The sequence below is a fragment of the Dama dama genome, chromosome 12 (assembly GCF_033118175.1).
Source record: "Dama dama isolate Ldn47 chromosome 12, ASM3311817v1, whole genome shotgun sequence".
Lineage (NCBI taxonomy): Eukaryota > Metazoa > Chordata > Mammalia > Artiodactyla > Cervidae > Dama > Dama dama.
Window position 1 is genome coordinate 11,873,240 of NC_083692.1, and position 12,157 is coordinate 11,885,396.

Below are 12,157 nucleotides of genomic sequence, written 5' to 3' on the forward strand. Positions count from 1 at the left end.
GGCAGAGTTTAGACTTTCTTTTTTGGAAGGTTATATCTATATTCAATTCCTTCTGATTCTTTTGGTTTTGGAACTCTGCCTTATAACTTTTAATCTTTTGAAATAAGAGATTTCTGTGTTTAGGTTGCCATTGTGAGTTTAGCTGAGATGTTCTGCCACCGCTGACTTGTTTAATGGTCATTGGGGACTTGCCTGCTAGACTTCAGATACATGAAGATGAATAAAAGGGTACCTGACCTCAGGGAGTTTATACTTTTTTCAACAGCCTTTAGTACTTATTTATTTTGAGCAGTACTTTGATATCAAAATGTTTTAAATTGTGATCATTTCACTTGACTTTACTGACCAATAGACTACATTCACATGAAAGAAAATAAGTGAAAAATGTAAAAACATACAGTACTTAACAGGAGGTGATTTGGGTTAATAGTAGTAGAGTGGATTGAGGTGAAAATAGGGATTTTGTAAAATGTCACATTATTTGTCATAGACACAAAGAAGGGGAAAATACCTTCATTGTGAAAGGAATAGGAATAAAGAAGTGAAGCAGGAGACTATTCCACTGTGCTTGTCATGAGATTAACTTGGTTTCAACTTGTGCTTACAATAATCTGCTGGAAGTGATTTTTTCCCCCTAGGGAAATAATTTGTAATAATTTATAAGTTCAATTATTGTTTTCCTGCTTTTAAAACTAATGAAAGTTTCATCTTTGATTATATGTATTTAGGTAGAAGAACTCCGTACACAACTTATGAAAGCAGAAGTTGATCCAAAGGGTTTACATCATCAAGTATCTCAGATTTCCAGGCAACAGTCAAGCCTTCAGGATGAACAGGGAGATGACTGGAGGTTTAGGAGAGGTATAAAATTCTGATTTGTAAATGTCTGGGGCCTTTTAAAAAAACTTTTATTGGAGTATAGTTGCTTTACTATACTCCAGTTATACTATAGTTAATTTCTGCTTTTTTGATCTTTCTTAAATAATTTTCATTTTCAGAATTGCTTTTCTTATGTTCTTTTCACCCTATTTCTTGATCTATTACAAGGTTTTCCAGATTAATCCTAGTTTAGCATGCAATTTTTAAAAACAGACATAATTTTATAGTGGTATTGAGCAGATGGAACAGAGATTTCCCATATATGCCTGCTCTTTTATATCACAGCTTTCCCAGATGTCAACATCCCTCACCCCAGTGGTGCATTTGTTATAACTAATGAATCGGATATTGACACATCATTGTTGTGCAAAGTCCATAGTTTACCTCAGGGTCCACTTTTGGTGTTGTGTGTTCCGTAGGATTAGACAAACATGTAATGACATGTATCCATCATTGTAATATCATAGTGTAGTTTCACTGCCCTTAAAGTTCTCTGTGTTTCACTATCCATCCCTTTCTCCCCCTAACCTCTGACAAACACTAATCTTTTTATTGCTTCCTTAGTTTTGCCTTTTCTAGAATCTAATATATCAATAGTTGGAATCATACAGTATGTAGCCTTTTCCAATTGGCTTCTTTACTTAGTAATATCTCTCTAAGTTTCCTCCATGTCTTTTCATGGCTTGGAAGTTCTTCAGAAGGAAAAAAGCAAACTTTGTTTTTTTTTTTTTTTAAAAGCACTGCATAATATTTCATTGTTTGGATGTACCACAGTTTATTTATCCATTCATGTACAGAAGCCTGTCTTGGTTTCTTCCACGTTTTGGCAATCATGAATAAAACTGCTGTAAACTAAATATCTTTGTGCAGATTTTTGCGTAGACTTAAGATTTCATCTCTTTTGGATAAATATCAGAGAGTGTGATTGCTCAGTCATATGACAAGAGTGGTTAGGTTTGTAGGAATCTTCAAACTCTCTTCCAAAATAGCTATATTATTTGGCCTTCTACCAGCAGTGATGCAATTTCCTGTTGTTCTGCCTCCTTCTCAACACTTAGAATTGTCAGCGTTCTGTATTTTAGCCATCCAGATAGGTTTGTAGTGGCATCTTGTTTTAATTTGCGTTTTCCTGATAACATGGTGTAGAGCATTTATTCATATACTTATTTACTGTATATATATACACACACACACACACACACACACACATATATGTATATCTTTTCTGCTGATATATTCATTAAAGTCTTTGGCCCATTTCTTAGTTTGTTTTCCTGTTATTGTTAAGAGTCATTTGTCTATTTTGGCTAGCAGTCCTTTATCAGTATGTCTTTGCAAATAATATCTCACAGTTTAAGGCTTGGCTTTTCATTCTCTTAAGATTATCTCTCACAGAGCTGAAACTTTTAATTTTAATGAAGTTCAGCCTATTTATTCTTTCTTTCATGGATTGTGAGTTTGGTGTAATATCTAAAAGTCATTGTCAACCTGCAAATCATTCTCTTACCTTCTAAGAGTTTTATAATTTTGCATTTTACATTTAAATCTGTCATCCATTTTGAATTAATTTTTGTGGAAGATATAAGTTCTGTGTCTAGATTCATTTTTTTTTTTGCATGTGAGTCTTCAGTTCTAGTGTCCTTTGTTTAAAAAGACTGTCTTTTCCCCATTGTATTGCTTTTGTTCTTTGTTGAAGATCAGTGGACTATTTTTCTGTGGGTCTACTTCTGGGCTCTCTGTTCTGTCCCAGGTGTCCACCTGTCTTTTCTTTTTTTTTGGCCAGTACCACACTGTTTTGTTGGATAGTGTCAGTCCTCCAACTCTTTCCTTCTTTTTCAGTATTGCTCTTGCTATTTGGGATTCTTTGCCACTCTTTGTAACTTTAGAATCAGGTTGTCAATATACACAAAATAACTTGCTGGGATTTTGATTAGCTTGCGTTGAATTTATTGCTGGAGTTGAGAACTACTGACATTTTGACAATATTGAATCTTCCTGTCCATGAACATGGATTATATCTCCATTTATTTTGTTCATCCTTGATTTTTTTCATCAGAATTTGGTAGTTTTCATCATATAGATTTTGTTTGATACTTAAGTATTTGATTTTTGGGCTTCTCAGGTGGCTCAATGGTAAAGAATCTGCCTGCTCATGCAGGCGATTCTGGAGACATGGGTTTGATTCCTGGCTTGGGTAGATCCCCTGGAGTAGGAAATGGCAACCCACTGCAGTATTCTTACCTGGAAAATTCCATGGACAGAGGAACCTGGAGGGCTGCAGTTCATGAGGTAGCAAAGAGGTGGACCTCAGTGAGTGACTGGCATGCATGCATTTAATTTTGGGGGATACTAATGTAAATAGCATTGTGTGTTTAATTTCAAATTTCACTTGCTTGTTGTTGATATTGGCATCCAGTTTTAATGTCTTCTCTGCTTGATTTTTAAACCCATTTCAGTTGTCAGACCTGCTTATCTCATGAGTCTTCCTTTTAGAAAGAGCCAACAAGCCAGTTGTGGAATTTTTTTTAAAAATTAATGCACACACATATATGCTACACATACATATCACACACATGTGAGTGTATTTATGTGTGTGCATTTGTACTTAAACTGGAAATCCCTATGCTTTTCACTTTCTCTTAATCTGATTTTCAATATAAATTAATATCCTATCTTTGTTTTGTTACCTGGAGATTGGGGAAAACAATTAATCAGATTGTAAAAGTGGTCATGAATCATATGATTGGCTTTTTAAATGTTGATTAGAAAGGTATTGTGTTTGAAAATCTTTAGAATGTTTTTTCAGAGGAGGTGTTGATTTTGGTTGTAGAATTTAATTACTCTGGATGTATTTCGTTTTGAAAGTTTTGTGTTTAACAGAAATGGTGATACTGAAATTTTATAATGTTTTCTAACAGATTACTAAAGATTGTTCTGCTCTAAATCATTTAAATATTAAGGTATTTTACTCAAATGCCTAAATTACCACAGAAACTCTTGTAAGTGTTTGATGTTATAAATTCCCCAGATTCCCTACACTTAACTCAATATGTTGCCTAAGTTAGAATTCCCACATTACCAGAAAATCTTCTGCATCTACCAGAAAATGGTAGATTTTGACATACCTGTCCTAACATATTTGCATGCTGGAAGGAAATGGCAACCCACTCTAATGTTCTTGCCTGGAGAATCCCATGGACAGAGAAGCCTGGTGGGCTACAGTCCATGGGGTCGCAAAGAGTCGGACATGACCGAGCAACTTCACTTACTAAGTTCAGTTGTGTGGTGTTGTAATTTAAAAGTATTTTGACGTTAGAAGCTTGGAAGAAAAGCTATGACAAACTTAGTGTATTAAAGAGCAGAGACATCACTTTGTCAACAAAGGTCTGTATAGTCAAAGGTATGGTTTTTCCAGAGGTCATGTACAGATGTGAAAATTGGACTATAAAGTAGTGTGAGTGCTGAAGAGTTGATGCTTTTGAACTGTGGTGCTTGAGAGTCTCTTGGACAGCAAGCAGATCAAGCCAGTCAGTCCTACAGGAACTCAACCCTGAATATTCACTGGAAGGACTGATGCTGTAGTCCCAGTACTTTGGCCTCCTGATGAGAAGAGCTGACTCACTGGAAAAGACCCTGATGCTGGAAAAGACTGAAGGCAGGAGGAGAAGGGGACCACAGAGGATGAGATGGTTGGATGGCATCACCAACTCAATTAACATGAGTTTGAGCAAACTCTGGGAGACAGTGAAGGACAGGGAAGCCTGGTGTGCTGTAGTCCATGGGGTCACAGAGTCAGACACAACTTAGCCATTGAAAAACTTTAAAATTTATTTTTAAAGTAAAATATAGGGTATTAAGATTATTCACGGAATTGTCATGAAGTTGTACATAGGACTTCTCATTTTGTTTGGCAAAAGAGTTTGTGGTACATTTGTTACATGTTTTGTTGTCTTATAAAATCTAGTTAATTTTGGTGTCTTTGAGGAGTCAAAGACTGTCACTTTTTTAAGCTGCTTATTAGGCTTAATAAAAAAATCTTAAAGTTCTCTTATTGTGGCAATGGACTTCTTCACCTTCTTTTAATAATTCTAGAGTTTTCATCTTTATAGAATACTTGCATTATTTAAAAAAAATTCTATGTAAGAAATTGCACTTGTCATCCTCTGCCTGCTCTTTATTCCTCTACCCACTGCAATATGATTTCCACTTCTGCTTCTAAAATTGACTTTGCTTAGTTTACTAGTGGTATCCTATGTCAAATGCAAAGGAATTTTTAACTACTTGCCTTAGTTGTTTCCCATTTGTTTCCTCTCCCTTAAAACTTTTCCACTGACTTGCTTGTTCTTACTGTTTCCTGGTTCTTCTATCTTAGTTGTTTTCAGTCTTTCCATCTGAATCTTTTTCGTTTGTTTCTAGCTTGCATTTTAAATGTTGCTGTGTTCTAGAATCCTATCTATGGATTTCCTCACTTGGTGCTTCTCCCCTGGGGTTGTTATTTAATCTTAGGCTCTAGCTATTACCTACAAAGGATGACCCTTAAAGGGAGCTCTTCTCACTCTCCTGACCTTCAGCCCTCCAGATGGAGGTGCTCCTTGGGCGTGTCTATGTGCTGTTCCAGCATGCTCAGGAACAGGTTTACAACTGAATTCTTACTTTCCTCCAAACCTGTTTTTATCTCCTATCTTAACTGGTCGAATGTTTCTCTATCCAGATAAGCCTAAAATACAAAGAACATCAGAACTTACTTCTCCCCTCCATCTAATTAGTATCTTGTATCCTGTCTGTCTGAAGATTCTGCTATCTCTTGAAGTGGCTTCTTTCGTATTCCCACTAACCCAGTTTAGGCATGCTTTATCTCATCTCTGTTACCCTCCTAACCTGTCTGATGCTAGTCTGTACTCTGTTTTCGGCCCTGCTACTAAAGGAACCCTTCTAAGCCACACACCTGTCATGTTATTCTCTTGATTAAAACCTCTCATAATTTATTGAGTTCTTACGAGAGATCATGCTACACATGTTACACTGTGTCTTTTAGTTCTTACAAATGTTCTAAGAGAAGGATACTCTTCTTATTTCCATTTTAATGATTTTTTTTTTAAAGGCTGAAAAACAAAGAAATTGAATTCCTTGCTTAAAGTCACATTTGTGGGAAGTAGCAAACCAAATCTTTTTTGTATCCAGGCTTGAACTCTTTAACTGCTATCCTCTACTGATGCATCAACATTTGTAGCAAGAGTTCTTTAAAACGGAGCATATGAGATAATCCTCTGGGAGGAGAGTGTCTCTAACCCTATTTGTGTTGTGTACTTTATGTTTTAAGTATTTCAGTTTTTATAAATTTTTCATTATATATGCATATATGTGTTACACCTTAATATTTATATATCTATACTTTAGTATTTTATGTAGGGACTTCCCTGTAACTCAGATGGTAAAGAATCTCTCTTCAATGCAGGAGATCCAGGTTTGATCCCTGGGTTGGGAGGCTCCTATGGAGAAGGGAATGGCAACCCACTCCAGTATTCTTGCCTGGAGAGTCCCATAGACAGAGGAGCCTGGTGGGCTACAATCCATGGGTCACAAAGAGTCAGACACGATTGAGCAACTAACACTGCACTACTACTGCTATTTTATGTGTAAACATATAAAAATATTATGTCTCCACATCAGATGCATAGATGTGCTTTATAAAACACATATACGTGTATGTGTTTATATACATGTTCGTATATATTATCTTCATAAGTTGTATAATATATATTTGTACTAACATTAATTTGCATATATGTGTGTATACACTAATATATGTCATGAAACATGTCTAGGTCTATATATAGGTAGGTAGATACTACACAGAGAGAGGTGCACACACATGCATATCTATCTGGGCCTCCGAGGTGCCTCAGTGGTAAGGAACCTGCCTGCCAATGCAGGAGATGTAAAAGATGTAGGTTCCATCCCTGGTTGGAGAAGATTCCTAGGAGGAGGGCATGGCAACCCACTCCATTACTCTTGCCTGGAAAATCCCATGGACAGAGGAGCCTGGCAGGCTATAGTCCACGAGTTCACAAAGAGTCGGACACGACTAAAGTGACTTGGCACACGTGGGTATATATTAATAAATTTATAAAATAGAAGTTATTTTTAAGATGAAGGGATATGTGTATTTTTCAAATGAATAAATACATTTATACATAATATATGCATATTTTCAGGTTGATGATCTAGCAGGAGTGGGCAAAGGATGGCACATGAGCCAAATCCAGACTGCTTCCTGTTTTTGAATAAAGAAACTTTATTGGAATACAGCTACTCCCATTCATTTATGCATTGTCCAGGTCACTTTTGTAATATAATATCAAAGATGAGTAGTTGTGACAGAGACCATATAGCTGCAGTATTTACTGTCTGACCTTTTACAGAAAATGTTTGCTGACTCTTAGTCTGTAGGCTGATTTCCAAGCTTCCTGGCAGCGCATGACCGCTGACTCTGCCGGCTCACCTTCCTCACAAGTATTAGCTGTGTAGAACGTGATATGTGCAGGCACCTGAATATGAAATCCAGTATTGTTTCTGGGTGCTTTATGCTGTTTCCTTTCCCTGAAATATCAACCCAACTTCATCTGCTTTGCTTGGTGAAATTTTTAATCTATTTTTCAGAACTAACTTTTAAACCAATTCTTACAACCTCAGTTTCTTATTAAGATAGAGTTAATCATTCTGTCCTTTGGACTGATTTTGTATGATAACCATTTACTATATAGAAATTATACAGATACAGGGAAATATCTGAATAGTATCTGAAGGTCCTCTTATTACTGTTAATATACCTTTGCATCTTTTATCCACACTGTACGATTTTGACAGTTTAATATTTCTGAAGTTGGGATATGTCTTATGATCGATCTGTAAATTGTATTTGCTAGTGTTTCCTTCCTTCCTTCCTTTTCTGGAAGTGAAAGTACTAGAAAAGAGTAGTTTTAAACTGATAATATATGTTCCAGTTTTTGACATCTTAACTTCATAGAAGTACTTCATTTATATCTTTTTCGTATTCTTAGATTGCAAGCTCATTGAGAAAAGCGTTTTCATGTTATTTATTTTTGAAAAAGATGTTGTTACAGTGCCCTTTTCATCATATACCAAATATTTCATATTGAACTAAAAGTACATACTTTGTCAGTTTATATTGATCAGTTGTGGGTAGTTGTCTCCAGAACTAGCAAGTTAAAGGTCAGGACACAATCAAGATTTAGCTGCCTCCTTTGCTTATGTTGCAAGAAAAGCATTTTGTTGTGTGAACTTCAGTAACTTCAGTAAGCTGTAGAAGCTTAGTTGAAAATTCTTTCAGTAATTTTGTTTTAGAGTTTGGGGGTAATATAGGGAGATAAGGCAAATTAAAGAAAAATGCATTGAATTTTCCTGAAATAAATTATACTGGAAATCAGATAGCAGTTCAAGTACAGTATCAAAATGGGATAACACTGGATGACGTAGCTATGTATTTTAGAAAATTGTGTAAGACTTGAAATAATAGAATGGTGAGTTGGTTACAGTGACATTTAATAAGTGGATTGTATGGAGTAGAGTTAATATTAATAAGCCTACCATTTGAGAGTACATTATCCTGTGAATAACGAGCAACCATCACGCTTTACATTTTCTCTTTTAAGGGGTTGAGCGAGAGGATCTGGAGAAGCAGATGTCAGATTTGAGAGTGCAGCTGAACTTCAGTGCAATGGCTTCTGAGTTAGAGGAAGTGAAGCGGTGCTTGGAGCGAAAAGACAAGGAGAAAGTGCATTTGGCAGCCCAAGTGGAGGTGACTTTGCTTTGTTTAAGCCATGTTCAAAGGACTTTAGTTTCGTTTCATAGCATTGCTTAGTGAAATCTTAATATGAAGATTGTGATGTTTTATGAACTTGAGGTTGGGTGTAGACAATGTCAAGTTATCTAGATGGTTACTTTAATTACATAGATAAATTTCTATGGATTCATTTCTCTTCATTTGGACCACAAAGCCAGGATACCTATGAAACCTGAAAATATTCTTCCACTAGCAGTTGAGCCCTTCCCTAAGGCAGAAGGGATCTTTCTTCTCTGAAGGTACCACAGTTATTTGTGGTGGGTGTGGGGGAGGGTGGGCTGGGGTGAAACTGGCAAAGGGCATAGCGATAAGGTATTACTGATATTTTTTCTTTGGAAATAGAAAAGTTTTCAAATCTCTAGCTGTTTTGCATGAGATAGAGGTTCAATGCCTCCATCAATTTAGAGTTGTGTAGTAGTCATGAACGATGAGTGAAGTGTAACTAGGCAGCTACCGTTTCTTACTTGCCTTTTATCTAGCACAGATGGTGCTAGATAAAAGTAATTATAAAAAACTATTAAAAAATCAAAGGAAAGAACTTGATAAAAGAAAATGGCTTAATTCCCATTTAATTATGTAAATTAGATCCGTGCAAACATGGAGGACACATTTGGAACTAGATATGTATCAGTCTTTCTCTGTATCTGTGGTTGTTAGTGGAGTTGTGTTCTAATTGTAATCAGTAGTCACATTTGAAGACTCTCCTAAGTTACAATGAAAGGTAGAAAATTGGTGTGAAAAGTATCTAACTTTATAAAATCCAAAGGAAATAGTTAATGTTACTGCAGTCTTAAGTTTCTCTTTCATCTTGTTGGTGCATTGGTACAAAATATATTTTAGATTTGTTTCAGGTTCATGTTTAAAGATAATGAAACAGTGATGTTTTCTTTACAAAGCCTCTGCATGCTTATTTCTTTATTAATTTTTTAATGGGGATATAGTTGACTTAGAATACTGTATTAGTTTTAGCTGTACAGCATAGTGATTTTTATGTTTTTATAGATGATCTACCATGCCATGTTAATTATAGTATTATTGACTATTTTCTCTGTGCTGTATATTATATCCCTATGAGTTTTTAATTCAACTTAATTTTTTTTGCTTAAAATTTTATATTTTATTGAGGTAACATTGGTTCATAATACTGTATAAGTTTCATGTGTACAACATTATATTTCTACTCCTATCCACTACATTGTGTTCACCACCAAAAATTTAGTTTCCTTCTGTCAGCATAGATTTGATCCCCTTTACCCATTTTTGCCTCCAACCCCAACTCTGTCCCTTCCCTTGTGATAGCCATTAGTCTGTTCTCTGTATCTATGGATTTGTTTTTATGACTTGTCTTTTAACATTTCACTTGCTTTATAAGTGGTTCATTCATTGCCTTTACTATATATTTTCCTTTCCTAGTAAAGGAAATTTTTACTTTCCTAGTAAAGTGTATTTTTCCTTTCATTCATTTCTCCTATCTTTATAGGGCCTTTCCTTTTCCACTAAAAGAAGTTCCTTAAACATTTCTTGGAAGGCTGGTTTACTGTTGTTAAACTCTTTTTAGTTTTTGCTTGTTTGGGAAACTTTCTCTCCTTCAGTTCTGAATAACTTTGCCATGTGAGTATCATTGGTTGTAGATATTTTTTCCTTTCATCACTTTAAATAAAGTATACTATGCCATTCCCTTTAGACCTGCAGTTTCTGCTGAGAAATAGGTGATAGCCTGTGGGGCTTCCCTTGGATGTGACTTCAGTTTTTCTTTTTTCTTTTTGACTGCCTTTAAAATTCTCTCTTTAACTTTTGCTTTTTTGTTTTTAACACTTCTTGAAGCAGTAGTTTATTTTTTTTTCTATTCAGCTTATCTTTATTATTTTTTTTTTCATTTATTTATATTAGTTGGAGGCTAATTACTTCACAATATTGTAGTGGTTTTTGCCATACATTGATATGAAGGTGAGGGTGGGATGACCTGAGAGAATAGCATTAAAACATGTATATTATCAATTGTGAAACAGATCGCCAGTTCAGGTTTGATGCATGAGACAAGTGCTCAGGGCTGGTGCACTAGGATGACTTTTGCTGTTTTAATTATGCTAGGTCTTGGAATAAGTCTCTTTCATTTTGTTTGGGATTTTCTTTGTTTTTGGATCTGGATATGTGTTTCTTACTGCAGGTTAAATTTTCAACCATTGTTTCACCAAATTCATTTTTGCCTCTTTCTTTCTCCTCTCCTTCTGGAACCTCTAAAATTTGAATTTTATTATGTTTGATGTTATCTTAGAGGTCTCTTAAACTTAAGCCTCATTTAAAAATTGTTTTTCTTCTTGCTGTTCTGATTGAGTGATTTCAACCATTCTGTCTTCTAAGTTGCTTATGCATTTTTCTGTCACCTAATCTGCAGTTGATTCCCTACAATATGTATTTCATTTCAGTTATTACATTAATCGGGCTACCCTGGTGGCTCGGATGGTAAAGAATCTGTCTGCACTGTGGGAGACCCCGGTTCTATCCCTGGGTTGGGAAGATCCCCTGGAGAAGGGGATGGCAACCTACTCCAGTATTCTTGCCTGGAGAATTCCATCAACAGGGGAGCCTGATGAGCCATAGTCCATGGGGTTACAAAGAGTCAGACATGACTGAGGAATTAACACACACACAATATTCTTCACCTCTGATGCCTTCTTTTTTATATTTTCTAATACCTTTTTGGAGTTCTGTTTTCTTCCCTTATTCTTCTACATTCAGTGAGCATTTTTATGATCATTGCTTTAAACTCTACCAGGTAAATTACTTACTGTCATTTTATTAGATTTTTGTTTTTCCTGGAGTTTCATTTTGTTCTTTTGTTTGAAAGACACTCCTCTGTCTTCCTATTTTGCTTGACTTTTTGTGTTTGTCTACATGCATTAGGAGAAGCAGTTACTTCTCTGTGTTTTGAGGGTGTGTCCTTGCGTAGGAGCGTCTTTAGATAGACTGTGTGTGTCCCTTGGCTTTGATGGAAGGCCTGAAGCTGAAGTGACCATGGAATTCTTCTGGTGTGTACTGGGGATTGTTCCCCACTGAAGTTGGAACCTGGTGTGGGGTTCAGGCTTCTCCTAGGACGTGTGGAGGGCTACCACTTTGGCACGGGGACTGGAGCCAGAGGGGTTAGCATTGGAGCCCAGCATGAACCCAGACTTCTCCTAGGGTGTGCCAGGGATTGCTGCCTTGGTGGAGGGACTGAAGTGGGAGCCTGGTGTGGGCTGAGGTGTATGATGAGGCATCCTTGCCAGGAGAGCAGGGATGTCAGGCTCCTGTCAGTCTGCTGCTCCCATGCTGGGCCTGGGAGTGAATGAGTTTGTGTGCATAGTGTTTAAGCGCAGTGTCTCAGTTTTCTACAGCCCTCTGGCTCTCCTGACTGTAAGCCCCGCTGGTTTTCAG

At 36.4% G+C, this 12,157-nt stretch overlaps 1 protein-coding gene across 1 annotated transcript in view; it reads left to right on the plus strand.

The window, feature by feature from the left end:
• Positions 1 to 12,157, plus strand: part of CEP128 (centrosomal protein 128) — a 452,428-nt gene that overhangs the window by 101,008 nt on the left and 339,263 nt on the right. Inside the window, exons 11-12 of the mRNA XM_061156507.1 lie at positions 729 to 861; positions 8,553 to 8,698. Coding sequence (XP_061012490.1) covers positions 729 to 861; positions 8,553 to 8,698 — 279 coding nt within the window. The remainder of the gene's footprint in view (positions 1 to 728; positions 862 to 8,552; positions 8,699 to 12,157) is intronic.